The sequence below is a fragment of the Peromyscus leucopus genome, chromosome 20, assembly GCF_004664715.2.
Source record: "Peromyscus leucopus breed LL Stock chromosome 20, UCI_PerLeu_2.1, whole genome shotgun sequence".
Lineage (NCBI taxonomy): Eukaryota > Metazoa > Chordata > Mammalia > Rodentia > Cricetidae > Peromyscus > Peromyscus leucopus.
The window spans coordinates 44975531-44997970 of record NC_051080.1 but is presented as its reverse complement, the minus strand read 5'-3'; the positions used below and the strand labels follow the sequence as shown (position 1 = coordinate 44997970).

Genomic DNA, 22440 nt, shown 5'->3' with positions numbered 1-22440 from the left:
GTCCCATCAGAGGTGCAGATACAGAGGGCTTCGCCATTTTACTTGGAGACAGCGCCCGTGGCCTCCCCGAACCACTCAGGGTCAGTTACTGAAGAGAAGAGGAGGAAGTGGAGCTGGTCAGACAGTGGCTATGGCAACTCACCAAGCAGTGGGTGGGATCCAGAGACAAACCTAAGGAGGTACATTCAGGATTCGGGAGAAGGTTAGGAGGGCTTCGGCTGCAGGTGTTATTAAGGACCAGGGCAATGACCAAGTCAGTGAGCCCCAGCAGCCAGGGGTGGGCCAGGCATGTGAGGGAAGTTCAGTCAGGAGGCATCCGGCAGCAGAGAACAGGGTCAAGAGAGTGGGTTGGGTTCGTTGGAGGGTTCAGCTCAGAGGTCACAGTCACCCGGGGTCATCTGGGCAGATGGCCTACCAGAGCGTCTACCCTGGGAAAATGGTGGGGTGCGGGATGGGAGGGGTCTAATGAGACAAAAGAACTCAGCAGCTGGTGGGTAGGGAGTTAGGGCAGAGTGCAGCTAGCTGGCTGAGAACCTCAGGGAATGATGTGACAGAGGAGCCGGACAGAGCTGGAAAGAGCAGCTCTGACTGAACCCTGCAGCGGGGATGGAAGACGGAGCCCGCATGGGCGGTACAGGGACATCACAAGCACTGAGGGGATACACAAACAGGGGTCTCAGTGACAAGCCTCACCCAGGAAGATCTCCGAGCTCCGCCAAGCACGTCTCTTTTCTGCTGGCCACCAGTGGCTTTCCATTCACCAAAGGGTAATGATATAAAAAAGCTGTATCAAAAGAATCTCGCAGAAGTAAAGACTGTCTCTCCCCTCCCCGCTTCCCTGCAGAGAAAGGACATCTAATGTAAAAGATGGCAGATACAGGGCTTGGTAAATGTGCTTGAGAGATAGTTCATCAGTTAAGAGCACTGGCTGTTCTTCCAGACAACCTGGGTTCAATTTCCAGCACCCACAAGGTAGTTCACAACTGCCTGTGACTCCAGTCACAGGAGACAGAATGTCCCCCTCTGGCCTCCACAGGCGTTGCAAGCACAGGACATGCATGCAGATAGAACACTCACACCCATGTAGTAAAATAAAAATATTAAGAGGAAATTATTCACTATTCCATCCTTACCCACAAAGAAAACCACTACTGATAATTTTTTAAGTGACATATTTCCTGGTCCTCTTACCATGCATTTAAAATATCCAGTTAATTCCATAAAGTATATGTAATTTTCTGTCTTGCCATTTGCACCTAGCATAGTAACACAAGTATCTCTGTGTCTGTAAAGATGTCTTATAAAAATGGTTAACAAAGCTAGTCAATGGCTGCGTAATCATCCTATAATATATTATAATCACTTAGTTTTCTACTCTTAGCTTTTTAAGCCACTTTCAGTTTTCATTATTAGACAAAATAGTTTATCTTTTAAAAATAAATCAATAATCTTTCTATATAAAGTTATTTTTTTTATTTACAAGGTTATTTTCTTAGACTGGGCATGAGCATTTCTAAGATCTCTTGATACATCTTGTCAAAGTATTTTTCCTTATGCCCTCACAAACATATGTAGGGCATCTCCATATCATTTTACATCTTGGATTTTCCTTAATCTTTGCTAGTTAAACAAAAATTAAAATTCCAAAGCCAGTCACAGTGCTGGATTTCTGATACTGTGACAAATGCCTAAGTCAATTGACTTATAATTTTGGAGATTTCAGTCAAATCTGTGGGTCTGGGCCTGTGACTGGCATCACATCAGGGTCGGGAGTGTGAGGCAGAGAAAAACCACTCACCTCATGGCCAGGAAACAAGAGGAAAAGACTGAGGTCCCACGGTTCCCTTTGGGGACTCACCCCCAGTTACCTGAGGACATCTCCAACAGGTTCCATCTCATAGAGACTCCACCTCCTTCCAGTGGTGCCAGAGGCTCAGGACCAAACCTTTGGACTGGACACAGGGCCCTGGGGCACGTAAGATGCAGTTGTAGCTTGCGTCCTTACTAGGCTTCTTGGCTGCTGTGTTCTGTTTTCTCATTTGGTGCTGAGAACAGAACAAAGGGCTCCGTGAGCCCTGGGCAACCACGGTCACTAACCTGCACCTTAGCTCTTCCTGGCTGTGTCCCACGTCTCCTCCATCCCAGAGGGCTGCCTCCGCCCTTGGAGAGTGCAGAGGGCTGAGCCTGTTCTCACTTGGACAAAATTCTTCCTAAGTGGAATCTGAAACAGAAACACCCAGGAGCCACATTGTGACCCCTGACAGGGTTTTACGGTTGTTGTGGAGGAACTTGTAGATACTAAGACTGGAAGGGACCTTTGAAGACTTTTAGAAATGAGCTTTTGGAAATGGAGACCCCCCTGTTGACCACGACTCAGCAGGGACCCTGGCAAGGGGAACAGAATTCAGGAATGACATCGTCCCTGTGCTTGGAGTGGGGTTTGGGAGAGAAAGCGGCGAAACTGCAGGGACATGCAGAGGATGCCAGCAGACACCTGGACGCTGGGAGGGTCTCCCGCCACGGTCAGTACGGAACACAAAGCCAGGTAAACCGTGAAGATGTGCTGAACGTGACAGAGGCGTGCTCCTCACTGTGAAGTACCCCAGGCTGTCACCAGACCTTCGTGAGTGTCCAGTTCTGAACTGTAAGAGCATGCCTGCCTTCAGACACGCCTGTGTAATCAGGAGGGTCTTACGAAGCCTGCCAATGGAAGACTCAAATGTCCTCAACCATTTTATACACCCCGTACCCTAATGGTTAATATTCATGATTGTAAATACCACAGGCACCCTGGAGTGACTTCAGATCATCAAAGAGATTAGATTTCAAACCATTTTCAGACCAGGGGCTACTTTGCAAGCTGGCGATTCACGTAGTCCATCACATTGCTAATCCCCGTTTTCAATTATTCGGGATGAATTGGAATTCAGTGTCAGATCTCACGGAGCTCCACATTCTATTTTTTTAATCTTTTGTTCCCTCCTCTTTTGAAGGCCCTGTCACTGTCACAGGAAGCCCTTGGGGGATGTTCTTGGCTTTGTCCTGGCTGGTCTGCACCGTTTAGGAACACATTCATTTCCTTTCTCAGAGCAGCCACTGTCTGTGAGTTTCGGTCTTGCGCTTGGGTGAAGAGCGTTAGGAAGCAGCGAGGTGGGACCAGCTGTGGCCAGGAGCACCATAAACAAACTCAGGGTCTAACTTCTAAAGCGACATTTGTAGCTTAATAACACGCTCTGAATGTAGCTTCCTAGCCGAATCCTCATCCTTCAAGACTCAGCAATTCAGGCCCTTTAGTCGGGGAAGGAGCAAATTTATGATCATTTACAATCACTAACAACTAGCCGGGATGTAGACCAGGAGGAAAATGAGTCTGTAAGTGGGTTTTGCATGGGCAAGGAGGGAGGGAGAGATGCCCTTCAGAAATCATCCATTTGTTGTACTCAGATATTGCCTGTGGCTTGGTTTCAGTAGTCACGGAGCACCATTTGTGACAAAAAGCTAGAATTCATTTTATCTCTTGATATTGGTAGGGAAGACTAGAATGTACCACACTGCTATGAATTCTGTGTGGTGCTGAAGCAGACTGAATTGGCCTCCTATGGCTGCTACAATAAGAAGAATCAAACCTCACGGCTTACAAGCCACAAATTTATCATCTTTTAATTCTGAAAGTCTGGCCTCAGTTTCACTGGACTAAAATTAAGGTGTCCCGAGGGCTGCGTCCCCTTCTGGAGCCATTTGGAGAAAAGATTTCTTGTCTTCCCCAGTTTCTAGAAGATGTTTCCTAGGCCTGTGTCCCTGCTCATTCACCTTCAAAGTCAGCTGTGCAGACTCAGACTGCAGGTGTTGCGACTCTGCTGTTCTCTTCCACTCATGCATTCATTCACGCAGTTATGAATATTAATAATCAGGTCCATGTGTGGGCTCTAGGGGCATCCTCCCGCCTCCATACTGATTCACCAGTTTTTTTTGTTTTTTTTTTGGTTTTTCGAGACAGGGTTTCTCTGTGTAGCTTTGCGCTTTTCCTGGAGCTCACTTGGTAGCCCAGGCTAGCCTCGAACTCACAGAGATCCGCCTGGCTCTGCCTCCCGAGTGCTGGGATTAAAGGCGTGCGCCACCAACGCCCGGCCTGATTCACCAGTTTTGTGAGATCTCTTTACTGTAGAAGGTAAGCCAGCTCCAGGCTCCGGGGTTAGGACGTGGACATGCATGGGAGAGCACTGCTCGGTCCACCACATACGCTGGGGTACAGTTCTTTCTAAAGAAAACTATGAATCGTCACTGTTTTTGATGTGCCATCATCTGGATAGACAAGCAACACCATCTGTGGGTTTGGTTTAGAGCATTACATGGACTTTTTCTTTTACATTTATGTGGTGATTTCCTTTAATGACAAATTTAGGATCATGATTTAGACCCATTTTTATTATTGCACTGAAGCACTTTCTCAGGAGCCTTAAAGCATGTTGGAACTGTGACTTTCCCTCCATCACACACTGGATTCTCTCCTCTCGATGGGAACACAGTCTGCCCATTACTTTATGAGGAAGGAGAATCCTTTCTGCCCTTCAGAGTTCCAACTCCCTGCCCTGCTGGAGGTGATCTGAATTCCTCACACCTGTCGTAGCACAGGCTGAGTCTAAGGAAGGAGCCAAGGGATCACAGAGGCACCACCAAATCTCCCCAGGGTGCCTAGAACTTCTTGGAGCTGTGGGAGACAGAAGCTACACTCTGGAGACAGGCACACATCCTTCCATCTGAGGTGGGGCTACACTTGACTCCCTTCTCTTCTCAGGAAGTCACTAAGCAAGACTCTTGCCAGGCCAGCGAACAGCAGGACTGCCATTAGTTAGATGTGCAGGTGCTAGGCTGTGTCAGCCTTACAGCTGAATGTGAAGGACAAGCTTGTCACCTGTACCCAAAGCAAAGATGATAAGCAGGCATTTGAGTAAGGTGGGCCAATACCCCTTCTTTTTAAATATTTCCAATCTCCCTTACCCTCCTCTCCCAACTCTTATTGGTACCTTACAGGTCACTTAAGGAAAATTTAACCATGACTCTGCTTTCACAGTTAGACAGTGGGATGAATAAACCATCTTGTTCCCTCTGGAGTGATGGTGGTGTGTGTTTTGTCTATCAAAACTTTGGTCTGTAGACCTGTGGTTTCCATCAGCTTTAGAATATTGTTAGTAATTATGCTTCTGAATCTTTCCATGCTCCCCGTTCTCTGGGCTCCTTCAGTCTTTAATTGCATTTGTACTGCACAGCCGAAGGCCACGTACCAGCCACTAGTGTCCTGCCGCATTGCGGATGTTAGGTTTTCTCCCTTTCTGCCTTGGACAGCTTAGCCTCCTGTCTGCATCGGCCTTCTCTTCACTGGGAGATCTAATCTGCCATCAGTCCCACTCTGTGTATTTTCCACCTCAAACACTGCAGCTTTCATTGCTAGAAGTTTGGTCTGGGTCTTCTTAATGGCTTCCCCTGTCTATTTTGGGGACATATGAAGCCCAGTTTTTGTAACTGTTTCAATGGCCCTTCTGCTAATTATAACACCTCTGTCAGTTCTAGGTCACGTGATGGATTTTTCCTCCTCCGGTATGGTATGATAGTGTCTCCTTGCATGACTGCTAATTTTTTATTGGGCACTAGACACTGTGAATTTTACCCTCTTGAGAGTTGGATATTTTTTAAATATAAATATCCTTATGCTTTGTTCTGAGATGTAGTTAAGTTGCTTGGAAACAGCTTGAACTTTCCAGATCTTGCTTTTAAAATTTGATACGTGACACAGAGCAGGGATCATCTGGGACTAATTCCCCACTACTGAGGTAAGACCTTTCAAAGTAGACAGGACCGCACAAATCAGGAGGGTTTCCGTGGTGGTGAAAACAGACACTCTTCTTGACTTTGGGCCAAACACTCTCCCCACCCACCCTTTCACTTGCTTCTTTCGACCTCGTCTTTGGTAGTTCTCATCCGTCTGTGCAGGGACTCAGCTGGACACCCAGAGGGACTGACGACAGCTCTCTGGAGTTCTCTCTGTGTGGCTCCCCTTTGTTGTAACCGACCCTTGAACACCGAGCGCTTTGGTCTGTCCAGCTTTTTAATTCTGTCCTCCCATCAGTGACTCTATCAAGTTCCAGGGAGGCCCCTCCTGCAGCTGGGGACAGTGCTGTATCATCACAATGGAGCTGTCCAGGGCTTGCTTACCACTTCCGTTTCCAGTTTCTCAGGAATTACTGTCCTTGGCTGCCTAATTTACAGGGTCTTACAAGCTCTGGTTCTACATGTATTGTCTTTTTAAGATTAAATATATTCGTCAACCTTTTCATACATGTGAATAATCCATTCTGATTACTCCCACTCCTCACTCCACTCATCTCCTTCCCGTTCTCACCCCCCACACAAGTTAGTTTTCCACGTCCATGTCTTTTTCTTTTGTCTTGTGACCCAATGAGTTTAATCAGTACCATCATGTGACATGTATTGTTTGGGGGTTTTGTTGTTGATGAATTTAGATGGGAGGGTAATCCAGTCCCTAAGCATCCTGACTGGAAGCAGCATTCTCTGTTCTCATTTTAACATCCATTATGATTACCTGTCTCTCTGCCACCTGTATTGTGAATTCCTCGCCCTGGACCATGCTTTCCCTAAATCTAAAGGACATCGTGCCATCACTGTGCTTAGCATAAAACCAACACGCATGTGTCAGTTGAAGCAAGCACCAGGCTCCAAAGCATACAGAGATAATAAACATCCTATGATGAAGCAGGGTAGACACCACTGGGAAGAGAAATCTCATGAAGAAGCATCGGATCGTGTATCGTTGGTTCTGCTGAGCAGAAGAGCGGGAGGAACAAGGGATTCCAGGAGAGGGAGCCGGCATCAGACTCAGCCTTGGCTCAGAGAGAATTTTCTGGGGTGCTAATTTTATCAGTGCTTTGAAACAGAAGAATTGGTCAAACCAGTTTGGGGAAGACTAGATTCATACTCAGTGGGTATCTTCAGTATAGGAATCTGCAGGGCCTTTTACATATGCACTGTGGAATTCCAAGCAGCATAAAGCAGTGTTTCCCACCCTGCTTGGCAATGGCTGGTCTGAGGGCATGTTGAAAGACGTAGTTCATAGAAAGAGCTTTAAGGGAAAGCACAGTATCTGCACTATTTGTTCAGCCTGTGCGTGGACGGCTGTAATTCCCACATACTACAGCTTATCATCTGATGTCCATCACCTTTAAAATGATGAAAAGGTATTGTGCTGGGCCTTTTAGTTTATTTATTTGTTTTATTTTGTTTTTCTATCCCTACTGCCCTTTCTTCCCCTCCCTCCTCCCCTCCCAGGACCCCCCCAACCTCCCTCCTCCCATCTGTCCTCCTCCACTTCCTTTGTTTCTCTTCAGAAGAGGGCAGGCCTCCCATGGATACCAACCAGCCATGGCATATCAAGTTGCAGTGAGACCAGGCACTCCCTCTCCTAGTGAGGATGGACTAGGCAAATACTATAGGAGGAGAGGGTCCCAAAAGCAGGCAACACAGAGACCTCCCTGCTCTCAACTCTTAGGAGCCCCACAGGAACACCATGCTACATAACGGTAACAGTTTGTAAATCTACAGACCTAGCCTTGAGTTTTGTGCAGGAATGTAAGTATGGATCTATTTGCATTCTTCTACATGCAGACATCCAATTAGATTAGCACTATTTGTTGAAGATGCTTTCTTTTTTCCATTGTATAATTTTGGCTTCTTTGTCAAAAATCAAGTGTCCATAGGTCTGTAGATTTACATCTAGGTCTTCAATTTGATTCCATTGATCAACTGTCTCTTTACCATTACCATGCTATTTTTACTGCTATTGCTCTGTAGTACAGCCTGAAATCAGGGATGGTGATACCTCTGGAGGTTCTTTTATTGTACAGGATTGTTTTAGCTATCCTGGGTCTTTTGTTGTTCCATATGAAGTTGAGTATTGTTCTTTCAAGGTCTGTAAAGAATTGTGTTGGACTTTGATTGGAATTGCATGAAATCTGTAGATTGCTTTTGGTAAAATGGCCATTTTACTATGTTAATCCTGCCAATCCATGAACATGGGAGATCTTTCCATTTTCTAATATATTCTCAATTTCTTTCTTCAAAGACTTGAAGTTCTTGTCACACAGTTCTTTCACTTCCTTGGTTAGAATTATCCATATGTATTTCATGTTATTTGTGGCTATTGTAAAGGGTGATGTTTCCCTGATTTCTTTCCCAGCCCGTTTATCATTTGTATATAGGAGGGCTACTGATTTTTTTATTTACTGATCTTTTTAGTTAATTTTGTATCCAAGCAATTCACTGAAGCTATTTATCAGCTGTAGAAGTTCCCTGGTAGAGTTTTTTGGGGTCACTTGTGTTTATTATTATATCATCTGCAAATATCAATAATTTGACTTCTTCCTTTCCAATTCCTATCCCCTGATTTCCTTAAATGATCTTATTGCTCTAGCTAAAACTTTAACTACTATACTGAATAGATATGGAGAAAGTGAACAGCCTTTTCTTGTTCCTGATTTTAGCGGAATTGCTTTGAGTTTCTCTCCATTTAATTTTATGTTAGCTATCAGCTTGCTATATATTGTTTTTATTATGTTTAGGTATGTCCCTTGTATCCCTGATCTCTCTAAGACTTTTATCATTAAGTGGTGTTGAATTTCATCAAAGGCCTTTTCAGCGTCTAATGAGATGATCATGTGTTGTTGTTTTTTTTTTCAGTTTGTTTATATGGTGGATTACATTGACAGCTTTTCATATGTTGAACCATTCCTGCGTTTCTGAGATGGAGCCCACTCAATCATGGTGCATGATCTTTTTTATGTGTTCCTGGATTCAGTTTGCAAGTATTTTATTGAATATTTTTACATCAATGTTCATGAGGGAAATTGCTTTGTAATTCTCTTTCTTTGTTGAGTCTTTGTGTGGTTTGGGTATCAGGGAGACTGTGGCCTCATAAAATGAATTTGGCAATGTTCCTTCTGTTTCTATTTTATGGAATAATTTGAGGAGTATTGCTATTAGCTCTTTTTTGAAAGTCTGATAGAATTCTGTGCTAAAATCATCTGGCCCTGGGCTTTTCTGGTTGGGAGACTTTTAGTGACTGCTTCTATTTCCTTAGAGGTTATAGTCTATTTAAATAGTTATCTGATGTTGATTTAACTCTAGTATGTGGTACCTATCCAGAAAATTGTCCATTTCTTTTAGATTTTCCAATTTTTTTGGAGTACGGGTTTTTGAAGTATGATCTGATGATTCTCTGGATTTCCTCAGTGTCTGTTGTTAGGTCCCCCTTTTCAATTCTGATTTTGTTATTTTGGAAATTATCTGTCTGCCTTTTAGTTAATTTGGATGAGGGTTTGTCTATCTTGTTGATTTTCTCAAAGAACCAACTCTTTGTTTCATTGATTCTTTGTATGTTCTCTTTGTGTATATTTTATTGATTTTGGCCCTGAGTTTAATTATTTCCTGCCATTCACTCCTCTTGGGTGCATTTGCTTCTTTTGTTCTAGAGCTTTCTGGTATGCTGTTAAGTCGATAGTATGAGATCTCTCTAATTTCTTTATGAAAGAAGGTATTTAGTGCTATGAACTTTCCTCTTAGCACTGCTTTCATTGTGTCCCCTAAGTCTAGGTATGTTCTACAATCATTTTCACTGAATTCTAGGAAGTCTTTAATTTCTTTATTTCCTCCTTGACCCAGTGATGATTCAGTAGAGAGTTGTTCAGTTTCCATGAGTTTGTAGTCTTCCTGTAGTTTCTGTTGTTGTTGAAACCCAGCTTTATTCCATAATGGTACATAGAAGGTACAGTAGATTATTTCAGTTTTCTTGTATCTGTTGAGACTTGCTTTGTGACTGAATATGTGGTCAATTTTGGAGAAGGTTCCATGTGGTTCTGAGAAGAAGGTATATTCCTTTGTGTTTGGGTGAACTGTTCAGTAGATGTCTATTAAGTCCATTTAAGTCGTAATGTCTGTTAGTTCTGTTGTTTCTCTGCTTAGTTTCTGTCTGGCAGACCTGTCCATTGGTGAGAGTGGGGTGGCAAAGTCTCCCACTCTTAATGTGTGGAGTTCGATGTGTGATTTAAGCTTTAGTAATGTTTCTTTACAAATTCAGAACTGAGACTCATCCCGGTAAATTTTTCCTTCAATGAGTATGAGGTATCCTTCCCCATCTCTTTTGATTAATTTTCGTTGGAAATCTACTTTGTTAGTTAGATATTAGAACCACTACATCAGCTTGCTTCTTGGGTCCGTTTGCTTGGAAAATCTTTTTCCAACTGTTTGTTCTGAAGTAATGTTTATCTTTGGCGTTGAGGTATGTTACTTGTATGCAGCAGAAGGATGGATCATGTTTTTATATCCATTCTGTTAGCCTGCGTCTTTTTATTGGTGAATTGAGTCCATTGATATTGAGAGATATTAATGACCAGTGATGGTTAATTCCTGTTATTTTATTGGTGGTGGTGGTGGTGGTGGTGGTGTGTGTGTGTGTGTGTGTGTGTGTGTGTCCCTTCTTTGGATTTTGTTGGTGTGAGATTGTCTATTGACTGTGTTTTCACCAATGTAGTTAACTTTGTTGGAATTTTCCTTGTAGTACCTTCTGTAGGACTGGATTTGTGAATATGTATTGTTTAATTTTGATGTTGTCATGAAATATCTTGTTTTCTGCATCCATGGTGATGAAAATTTTGCTGGGTACAGTACTCTAGGCTGGCATGCTTGGTCTCTTAGAGTCTGTAGCATATCTGTCCAGAACCTTCTGGCTTTTAGGGTCTCCATTGAGAAGTGGGGTATAATTCTAATAGGTCTGCCTTCTATATGTTACTTGGCCTTTTTTCCTTGCAGCTTTTAATATTCTTGTTGTTATTGTGATTAAGTGTATGTTTAGTGTTTTGATTATTATGTGACACAAGAACTTTCTTTTCTGATCCAATCTATTTGGGGTTCTGAAAGCTTCTTGTACCATTATAGGCATGTCCTTCTTTAGGTTAGGAAAATTTTCTTCTATGATTTTGTTAAATATATTTTCTGGTTTTTTGAGCTGGGATTCTTCTCCTTCTATTCCTATTATTCTTAGGTTTGGTCTTTTCATAGTGTCCCAGATTTTCTGGATGTTTTGTGTTTAGAAGTTTTTTAGATTTAACATTTCCTTTGACAGATAAATCTACTTCTTCTATAGTATCATCAACACCTGAGATTGTTGATGAAGGGGCGGGGGGGGGGGGGGGATTGGAGTGCTATTCTCTGTCAGTTACAGTTCCTGAAATACCTCAGCAGAATATCATGAAGGATGCTGATTTAGTTTACCTTTCCAGGTAGGCATGAGAAATGATTTGTACCATTCCAGACATGTAGACACTGATTGTATTTCAAAAATATTTCCGCAAAAGGTTTTCATGGTCCTTTCTCCTGGTATATAAATCTTTCCAAGCACTTCCTCGTCTGTAACCTACAAAGTCAGCACTGCTCAGCTCCTCTGGCCTTAGTCTGCATCAGAGAGTCCCGAGTGTCTGCTTCTCTGCTGGAAGACCCTAAAGTTTCTCAGAGAAAACGCCTTGATTCTTAGAACTGTGCCTGGCCTCAGTCAGTCCACACCCTGCCTTTCTTTGCCAGTGTCCTAAGAGTTTGTTCCTTTGGAGATAAAGGAAGGAGGGAGGAGGGGAGGCAGGGAGGGAGGGAGGAAGAGAGGGAGGGAGCATCACAAAGAAGCAGGAAGCATCTAGCCACGGTGAGGAGCTGCCCAGAGTCCACCAGGGCACAGCCACAGCTGGGCTTCTTAGTGTCCCAAAGGGACAGTTACCCAGGGGCGAGAACAAGACCCTTCCAGCTTAATTAAAAACAGGCCACCTTGCCAGGCCCCTTCCTGACACTGCTGAACATAAAATGGAGAAGTAGCCTGGTTCCCCCACGATTTAATCCCATTACATTTAGGGAAGCCGGTGCTAATAAAAGACACAATGTGCCTCCGAGCACCGCCTGGGGTTGTGTCTCCTCTCTGGGCCCTAGATCCCCAGACCCAAGTTCAGCAGTAGTCAGCTGTGGTTGTTCATGCTCTGGGGAAGAGAAGAAAGGTATCAACCACATAAGAAAGTGGGTTTGGGCATCAGTCCACTAATCCTATTGGCTAATTGGTGCCCAAAGAACAAATCTAGCCTAATTGCCATAGCAAAGCCTGGAAACAAAGCCTGAAAAGGTGAATCTCTTTTTAGGGAACTTCACCTTCCCAAGTCTGCACATCCGGGAGCCCAGTCTGTGGCTGATGGTTCTGGTGGTGGGAGGCTGGCGACTGATCCTGTGGGGTTGGGGCCCTGGAGGGAGCTGTTTATAGGTTGGCCGAGCTCCGAAATCAGCTCTCCTCCTCCATCCTCACAGCCAGGGTGCAGGCCTCCTCTCCAGCACACCCCGTGCTTGCTTGTCTTTGAAGCCTCCACTCAGGCAGGAGTGTGAACGGACTGAGCTCTGTGTGGTTCCTGGTGGGTGCCATCACAGTCCCAAGGAGGGGTTCTTAAAACATCAATGGGTTTCTAAGGGGCCACGAGGGAACTGAGAAGGCCGGGGATGAGGGCTTTTATGACACCTACTAAGGCATTGCTGGGGTGCCTGTACCCATCTAAATGGTGGTCCCTGGAAAGTGGGACACTTTGGGGGTGCAGTTTGGTATCCTCCAAGTTCCTTCCAAAAGGACAGGTGAGGTGTGGGAGGACAGAGCCCGTCAAATGCTTTTCTCGTTAAGGCCTTTTGCTTTTTTCCATGTTTTCCCCCATGGTCGGCCCTCAGGGAGGCCTGCCCTAACCCTGTGTATAACCTCTCATCACACCACACAGCCACCTCTGCATGCCCCACGTTGATCTTGCGCTCACCCTGATTAGGTGTGTCTCCCTGCTTTCTTTGGTTCCTAGTCAAACAGCTGAGGACAAAGGCAGGGTCGGTGACAGTTCCTGGTGTGTGGTACTCACACAGAAATTGATGAATGGGTGAGTGGGTGGTCAATGAATGGGAACTGAGAAGGGTGGTGGGATCAACTCAAAGCAGAGACTTGCATGACAGGAGCTGCTGGTGTCCGTGCAGGAGCTTCCAAATCTGCCACGCCTTAAAGTTGCCCGCAGTGCTAGGTCCGCATCGTGTCCACAGGGAGGGGCTGCTGGCAGCTGTTGGCAGATTCCGACCTCTAGGGTCCTTTCCATGAATGTTAAATTCACATTTACAGAGGCAGAGAGAAGTGGAAGAGGGAGAAGGAGACAAACACTCTGAGGACAGAGAAGTAGAATAGGAGAAAAGTGAGAGAAGGAATCCAAGAGAGGGCAGCTGGGTGGGGACAGTCACCGGTGGACACAATCTCTAAAGCGAGGCTATGCAAGAGGCTATGCGAGACCGTGCGGCAGCACCAACTGCGGCTTGATGAGCAGCCAGGTGTGACTGCCAGTCACGCAGGAGGGCGTCCTGGAGTGAACCGATCCCAGATAGGACGATGGAGCCATTTGTTTGTGCAGGTGAAGGAGATCGCTCACTGAGGTGGGAGGAAGGGAGCGCATACGTGACTTCCTGAAGGAGGGTCACATTTCCATCCGTCCTCAGTACATGAGTAGGGGGTGGGGGTTGAACACTCCGATGGGAAAGGAGGCGAATGAAGCCACTGGTCCAGGAAACCCAGTTGTGAACATATTGACCAAGTTGGTGGGAACTGTCAGTGGCCACAGGAGAGCATCTCCCAAGATGCTCCTGGGTCCAGTCACAAACACCAGCCAGGATGGAACCTTCCAGAGGCAAAACAGACTCAGCAGAGGAACAAGCAGGTCCGGAAGAGATCGTGGGTCTGCTGAAGTCTTCTGGAACAATAAATCCCTCCCTCATCTATAAATAGTCCTCACCTGACACCTCTGCAGCCCCGGGGTGGGCCGAGGCTCGTCCCGAAAGAAGCTGTGCTCGGTGAACTGACGGGGACCAGACACTGCGCTGTTAGTGCCGAGGTCAGATACGGCACGGTACTGCTGTCGCTGCCCTGCGATTCCTGAGCTTAGGAACTCATAAAGACGCTCCAAGTCGGGGTGCGTGTGTGACGTATGTGTGTGTAGTGTGGGTGTGTGTAGTGTGGGGTGTGTGTGTGTGTGTGTGTGTGTGAGATGTGTGTGTGTGGTGGGATATGTGTTCATGGTGTGGTGTGTGTCTTGTTACGGTATATGTATGTGTGTGTGTGTGTTTTATGGTGTGGTGTGTGTAGTGTGGTGTGTATGTGATGGGGTATGTGTGTGTGTGGTGTGATGTGTGTGATAAGATGTGTGTGGTATGATTTGTGTGTGTGTGGTGTGATGTATGTGTGTGGTATGATTTGTGTGTGTGTGGTGTGATGTATGTGTGTGGTATGATTTGTGTGTGTGGTGTGATGTATGTGTGTGGTATGATTTGTGTGTGTGGTATGATTTGTGTGTGTGTGTGGTGTGATGTGTGTGTGTTGTAGTATATGTATGAGTTTTGTTGTGCTGTGTGTTTTGATATGTATGGTGTAGTGTATACGTGGCGGGTGTGTGTGTGTGTGTGTGTGTGTGTGTGTGTGTGTGTGTGTTTTGCCACTGGCTCCATCTTGCCTTGGTCTGAAGTTAACTGGAAAGCTTGGAGATCTCAGAGTCTCTGCTCTTCCACTTTTAAACGATCCCCACCTGTGTGGCCGACAGCTTGGTGTAGTCCTCCACCCATCATGAGGACCATGACACAGACGGAGGCCTGAGAGAACCAGCCGCTGGGTGCGGGGGAAGGACTAACTAGCACTCTGTTCTTGCCTCCAGGGACACATTGGTGAGCATGTTCAGGAGAGCTGGCTGTGACTGAGTTTACCCAGTGACAGCCGTCACCCTAAACAGGGCCACGGTGCTGGCCCTGACTGTCCTGGAGTGACTGACTCACTGTGGGTGCCTTGGAGCTCAGCAAGGGCCCTGACTGTGCTTCTGGCAGACCTGGGAGTCTGCCTCAGGGGTCTCTAAGGGATGGGATCTGCCTGAGGAAACTCCGCTGGGTGGATCATCATCGTTCTTACTGCACTGACTGCGATTAGACCAGGTCTGAAATATTTCAGATCTTTCTGACAGGGCTGATCCTAAACAAGAATACAGAGCAGGACATATAGCCCTTAATACCACTTTTGTCCCCCTCCCCACACCCGCATTCCCTCTTTTTCTTGGATGTCTTTCTTTCCCTGTTTTTCCCAGTTGCCCTGTTTCATCTAGAACTCCAGAAACTTCTGGAACTTTCTGGCAAAATCTACCTTTTCTTAAACTTTTCCTCCCTTCTCCTCCCCCCATGGCTGAGGTGACCAAAGTGAATCTGATTAAGAAGTCGTGATCTGAAGATTGAAACAATGACTTCATCTTACTCTTCCCAAATACAAAGCACCTTTGATGAATGAGGCCCCCCCAAGCCTTTCCCAGCCATTTGCAAAAGGCTCTGGGTGATGAGGGATGCCTCCACTTCAGCTTCCAGTCTTTCAGTCGAATCATTTTTCTGAGATTGCAATGTTATTGTAATCCCAAACTGACAGCACCCCGTTTCCCTCTCACAGCTACTGGGATCTTCAGCAAAGTGAGCCCCTAGCCACATACTGCAGGGGAGAGCAGCGCTGGATGGTCGGGTTGACAGATAATGATTGCCTGAGAGAAGATAATGGCATGCCCCGACAGACTTCCGGGTGTCTGTCATCCTCAAGGGGCCGGGCTTATGACCACAATAGGCTCCCCTTGTCCCTAAGCCTGGGGACAGTCATCTCTAGTGTGAGACACAGCAACATTCAACAGCGCTCGTTAGGAGCCCCGCCCCTCTCACAAGCCCTGCTCAGTTTAACGCAGTTGCCGGGAACTCCTTCATACATTACCACTGCAGAGGCAGCAGTTGTGGCTTTCTGCCAGTTGGCACTGCCGTGAGCATCACTGGTGGAAAGCAGGTTCTGCCGGCCTTGCTTCTTCCAGGGACTCCACATCCTGTCCTGTCACAAAGCCCAGGAGCGGACCCGGCTCCCCCAGCACGCAGGAACCTTCACTCCGGCATCGGACACTGAGTAGACCTTCTGTTGGGCGGACCGCGTTTCCATCTCACCACCCTGTTGCTTGTGTCCCTAGGCGATCTACAAAATGGTTTCCTCTGTCATGAAAATGCCTGAAGATGAATCGACCCCAGAGAAAAGGACAGAAAAGATCTTCCGCCAGATGGACACCAACAGAGACGGTAGGAGGCTGGAGGGCTTTGCTTGTGCCAACCTGCTGGTGGAATCCAGGCAGAGCCGCTCTACTAAGGACAGAATGTCAGCCACAGGGACTGACATAAAGTGCTCCGTGAGAGCCACCTATCCTGGGCTGGAAGGAACTGAAGCTGGTAGACCCCAGAGCTGGGTAGACCCCGGGGCTGGGTAGACCATGGAGCTCAGTAGACCCCGGTGCTGGGTAGACCGTGGTGCTGGGTGGATGCTGGTACTGGTAGACCCCGGGGCTGGGTAGACCCAGGGCTGGGTAGACCCCAGGGCTGGGTAGACCCCAGGGCTGGGTAGACCCCAGGGCTGGGTAGACCCTGGAGCTGGTAGACCCTGGGGCTGGGTAGACCCCGGAACTCTGTAGACCCCGGTGCTGCCTATAAGTGAAACACCACTAGTGAATGCACAAACCAAAGTGGGAAGGAAAGCTGATTTCAAACAACATAGACAATTCTGGAATGGTGGTAACACGGGAGGATCACAAGTGTGAGGATAACCTAATAAGGAAACCTTATCTGTAAAATGAGGAAATAAAATGACTTCTGCATATTGGTCTGTCAAGTAGAATACCAGAGGCCCAAGCACTTGAGAACTAGTGACATCTTCTTGGCATAACTGTGTCTGTATGCAGTATCTGGGACATGCCTATGCTAAGGACTTGTTATTCAACTGAAATTCAAAATTAATTTGGCATTCTTATTTTTCTTGACAAATCTTGAAGGGCTATTCAGAAGTGCCTGAGTTTACAGGGCTAAGTCAAGGCTGGCCCATGCTGCCAAAAGCTTCAGAGCTTTTTGAAAACTGTTCATTTATTATTTATGTGTATGTATACACATGCCTGTGTGAGGTTATGTGCACCAGGAACATGCAGGTACCCACAGAGGTCTCAAAAGTGTATGCAATCCCCTGGAACTGGAGCTACAGGTGGTTGTGATCTAGCCAACGGGGTGCTGGGATTCAAACACTGGGCCTCTCTCTGCGAGAGCAGTAAGTGCTCTCGGCCACTGAGCCGTCTCTCCGGCCCCTCGTTTTTTAAAACAGATTTTATTTTTATCACTCCTGTGTGTGTTGTTACACATGTTATTACATGACCTGTACGTGTGTGCCATGGCACATGGATAGAGGTCAGAGGACAGACAGCTCTGTGGAGTCAGCTTCCCCCTCCCCCTTCACATAGGCTCCCAGGTCAAATTCAGGTCTTCAGGTTCGTTCGGCCGGTACTTGACCGCACCGAGCCGTCTCACTGGCCCCAGATCTACAGCTCTTGATGTTCACCAAGTCTTCTCAGCAATGTGGACCAGGTGATGCTGATGTGCACAAGAGAAGGCTCTGCATCCGGCCAGCCTCTTTCTCCTCCCACACGTGGGGCGCCAGCTCCCTGAGAATCTTGGTTTTCAAGGTGCAAGCCAGTCTGTTTCCTCCGCAGAGTCGCACGACATCCTGTTTCCCTTCGTGTGCCTTGATTCAGAGCACAGTTTGTTTCGTCAAGTTTAAACCCACATGGGATTGTTTCAACAGTTAATGAACTTGCTGACGATGAACCATAGGCTTGGGTAATCTGGGGAACATGGTGGCTTTAAGATCCAGCCTTCTCCTTAGAGTAGAAGGACGTGTGCCTCACAGGCAGTGACAGGGCCTCTCTCATGGGACTCCAGGATCAAAGGGCCCTGGCCGGGTGACCATTCCCGGTGTGCAGCCGACAGCACTGGCCCAGGCTTTGCTACAGAGAGATTTGTTTAGATAAAGAAATCGATGCGGATGGAAGCGGTGAGGGAAGGACGGGTGGGGATTGTTGAGCAGCCAGGAGACTCACTGCGTTAGCTCAGGGCTTGGCTTCAGGGCCTCAGCTCTGAGTCCCCTGTCCCTTCTCACCCGAGCAGAGCAGGGGTCATGGAAAGTCTGTTGCCATCATAGTCTTAGTTAAAAGTCTTCGCATGTCACTGCTGACCTCTGTACCTCCAGGTAAGTCAACATGCTAGTCTGTGCAAGAGGGCGGAGAGTTCCTGTTGGGTACCAAGTGTCCCCGGTACTGGCGCCTGAGACTTCAGGGTGTTCAAATGATGCTTCTGTCCTACCTGCTCAGTCTCACCCTGCAGTACCTGAGCAGGTAGCTGGGAAGAGCAGCTAAGGAGGTGCTGAGGTACACAGGTCTAGAGGAGCCTGAGAGGCCTAGTGCCCATCTCTGGAAGGGTAGATGGAGCTAAGTCTCCAGGAAAGGAAAAAGGGCAAAGCTGGGCAGAGGGGCCCAGCAGTTCTGTACCCAGTTTATGAGTCAATGAGCCACTTGACTCAAAGGGCCACTGTGCAATTCCCCGGGATGGGGGAGTGTCCCTGCTCACTTCTCCACAGCGACAGTGACAGGGAACCTTTACTGGAAGAAAGCTGAGGAAGAAGAGGGAGACTTGGGATCCACGTTGTTGAGGAGGAAGAGATCTAGAGTCAAAAGGAAGCCTGGGCTGACAGTGAGACGCCATGTCAAAAAGAAAGAAAAAGCGGCGAGGGAGCGGGTCCCTGGCCTTCTTCTCAAACCACCTGGGCGAGGGACCAGTGGGTCACCCTCCATTTAGAGCACACATCTTTATTCTCCTGACTTTGGAAGAAGATGCGGCTGTCCTCAAAAACTTCTTCAGAAGAACCTACTCTGCCCACCCAAGGGAAGGGGTCTGCTGCAAACCGGAGCCCACCAGTACAGAGTGGCCGAAGGCCCCCTGTGTGGGGCGTTTACCCACCACCCCCACAGCTCCCCAGAGTTTTCTTGAGTGTGAGCAGCAGGAAATATTAGATAGAAAGATTTATTGTGGAGAATCTTGCGGAGATAAACAGATAGAAAATAAAGGATAGCCTCGAGAGGGCCTGGAACCTATTCCAACGGCCCCCGACTGTCTCTGGACCAGGGTTTTTATAGAGATGCCAAGGGGTGGAGCAAAAGACCTCCTCCCCCAGCACAGCCAAGCGCAGGCCATCTCAGACACCTGCACTCAGGCCCGTGGTCCTGATCATCCTCTATTCGGACCTGCTGGGTAAAGCCACGAGGAACCCGAGAATGGGCTCCCACACCCCTAGCCACAGCCCTGATGTTTCAAGAGCCTGGCACACTCAAACGAGGGGGAATACTCATTCCTCAGACACTGAGTGGGCCCCTACTGGGTAGGTAGAGGCAGAAGCGCAGAGATTCAGGTCAGGGTAAGTCAACACCCGCTCCAAGCCCCGCGTCCTGGAAGTGGTAGGCAATGTCATGGTGAATGGGGAAGTGGGTCCCTTCCTCATGGTCTCCTGGCTTCTACCGAGGGAAGCCGCGGGCTCCTGCTGCTCCCAATGTGCAGTGCAAAGGGCCATGGGCTGCCACTCACTGGTCCTCTTGCTTCCTAGGAAAACTCTCCCTGGAAGAATTCATCCGCGGCGCCAAAAGCGACCCATCCATCGTGCGTCTCCTGCAGTGCGACCCCAGCAGTGCCGGCCAGTTCTGAACCCTGCACCCCAAGGACGCTACAGCTGCTCGTGTCTCCTGATTAGCGTTTGAACTTTTTTTTTTTTTTTTGGCCAAACAATATCGATGGTGACGCTGTCCCCTCTCCGGTCAGATGTACCTCCCTGTGACACCTCTGCCTCTTGCTTCTTTCATCGTGGATACTTTGTGGGAATGCCCAGAGCCCCATGTGCTGTGGAAAGCATGAGCTTCGTGGTGTTCCCTGCTGGAGGCTTTTTAATCATCATTATTTCCCCCTTTGATTCTAATATCTCTGTCTTAAAACCCAAGACTTAAAACCCACCCAGCCCAGAGGAGCTTTGTTTGAAAGACAAAACTACCATGGGTCTGTTGTCACGCATGCCCTCAGGGCCATCACGGGCACCTGGGGCTTGGTTTCCTCAGAACAGGTTATACCCTCTGGGGAAAGGCTAGGAAGGGGAGCTGGGAGGCTCACTCCCCTCTCTAACCCAGCAGGCTGTAGTTTCTAAGCTGTGAACATTTCAAGGTAAATTAACAGAGGAGATGGGAAGAGCAGGCTCAGCTATTTTTTCCACAGGTTTACACGAGTTGAGCTAATATGAGTTTCTTTGAAAAAATCCAACACAGATGATAACATATTCCAAAACCAGGCCCATCTAACTGCCTGCTTGTGATTTATAAAAGACTGCTGTACATAAAACATTGGGTATTGCAGACCAAATTAAGTGTTTTGCCTTGTAAATGCATGTGTAGAGAGCGCTAATACAATCTTACTACGGAAGACTGTTTTTAGTAGCTTATTGTGAAGCCAACTACAATGAATGTCAGTGTCTTGTTTTAAAGTCATATCTGTCTTTGCACAAATGTACCAGTCAACAAGTATATTTTATATACTCCATAAACTTACACAGCAATGATGACGGGGCCTGGCTTTGATTTCTGAATGGTTCCCAGAGTCAAGGTGGCTGGAGGACATGAGGAAGGCGGCTTTCCAAACGTCTAGTCGGGCACCGGGAGCCCCACACCAACAAGGACCAAGAACCAGCAGTGCACTCGTAGCCAATGCAGGTGTGACGCTTCCCTAAGCAGATGAATGTTCTACAGACAAACAGAGACTTCTTAGCAGTTTAACCCACACCCTTGGTGGGGGAGCCACATCTAGAATGTTCATTTTTCCTGCCCACAGGGCCCTTCAAAGAGTCAGGTGTGGGACAGCTGTAGTTCACCCACTGTAAGAGCCAGCGAGGGGACCTACCAATGGGGGTCCCAACAGCATTCTCCCTCACTGTGCTCTTTGAATGTAGCAAAGTTGAGTTGCTGCTTGGGCTGGTCACCTCACATACATTGAAATGAGGGCTGGAGGTAAGAACTTCTGGCCACAGGAGAGCCAAAGCCCCCCAGACAGCTGGCATCAGAAGGCCCAACTACTCAAGGATGTCGGTGGCAGAACCTGCCTGAGAGGAGGTGGGAAGGTCTGCTACCAAGCCACTTCCTGTAGGGCAAGAACCACAGAAAGATAAACACGACCACAAGGAAAGTGATGCCACGAGGTCCCTGCCAGTCTGCAGCCGTCCCCTGTCCCCCCAAACACCACCACGGTGACTCGCACTCTGGCAGAAGTTCAGACTTGAACGGTGGATTAAAATGAATTACTTCAGGGCTTGAAATTTTGAGACCTAAATTTTGTAATTTTAATTTTCCCTGTTGTCATCTCCTTACATTTTGTACCAAGGCTTGCCAAATCCTGTGGGCCAAATGGTAAAGTCTGTTTTTGAACAGCAGAGTGAGCCCGAGCTGTGGAGCACAAACAGGTCAGGGACCCAGCACACTGGTCTTTGGAAAGTGGACCCAACTGTCCCACTCTGAATTGCAGACTGAATCCTCTTTCTGGCTCTCATTCGATGAGTGGCATCAGTTAAGGCTGAGAGCCCGCTCAGGCTCTGCCAGACCCTCTGTTTCCTAGAACTTCGAGCTGAGGTGGGACTTAGGGAAGGTGGCTTCTGGGTACTGGGAAACGGGAGCGCCAGAGGCATGGGCTGTGAGCCCTGCGGAAGGCATGCCGAGTTCCAGAACTGGCTAGCCACCCAGACAAAACACACTGCCTGTGTTCTCCCTGGGGCTGTGTCCCCTCCTCCCCACGGAGGTGTGGGGTATGTCTAATTTTATACATTTTCACCAAGGAACTTCATGGCACCTGGATGACTGAGCGCCTGAAGACACGTCACTCTGATGAGGCATTGTTTGGGCTGTGTTTGGGAATACCTGGAGGAAGGGAGTCTTATTTGTTCCAAGTAAAGGCAGCCGGTGTTGTCCACGGGACTGGACTAAATGGCTTATGACTTGAAGGATGCTTCAAAGGTGACTGTTTATACCTCGCTTAAGATGGAGAAGGGATGCTGTGGGTGCTGTCCCACCCCAGCAATACACCCCAGGGGGACTTTCTACAAATGAATTTAATAATATATGTCAGACTATGTGGTGTGGTCCCATTCAGTTGATTGTATAGCTCTTGCCTGGCATTAAAGCATGTTTATTATTTAATATCATTATCTGGAACATGAGATTTTCCTTACTAAAGCTGCTGTCTTGGGGGGGTTCCAGGCTCGGGGGTGGAAGAGTTTTGAAGCGTTGTTGGTCCATGTATCGCTTCCTTCTCCCTTCCCAGGTTGGCCTCTACTCCCTCACATTGACTCTCCTTTCCCAAACCTGAGGTACACAAGCCAAAACCCAG

General features: G+C 47.4%; 1 protein-coding gene across 1 annotated transcript in view; it reads left to right on the top strand.

Annotated features, from left to right (window-relative positions):
* The window catches only part of Ncald (neurocalcin delta), a 396699-nt gene extending 374444 nt beyond the window's left edge, over nt 1-22255 (top strand). Inside the window, 2 exon segments of the mRNA XM_028857190.2 lie at nt 16134-16239; nt 19631-22255. Coding sequence (XP_028713023.1) covers nt 16134-16239; nt 19631-19728 — 204 coding nt within the window. The 3' untranslated portion in view covers nt 19729-22255.
* The last annotated feature ends 185 nt before the right edge of the window (nt 22256-22440 follow it).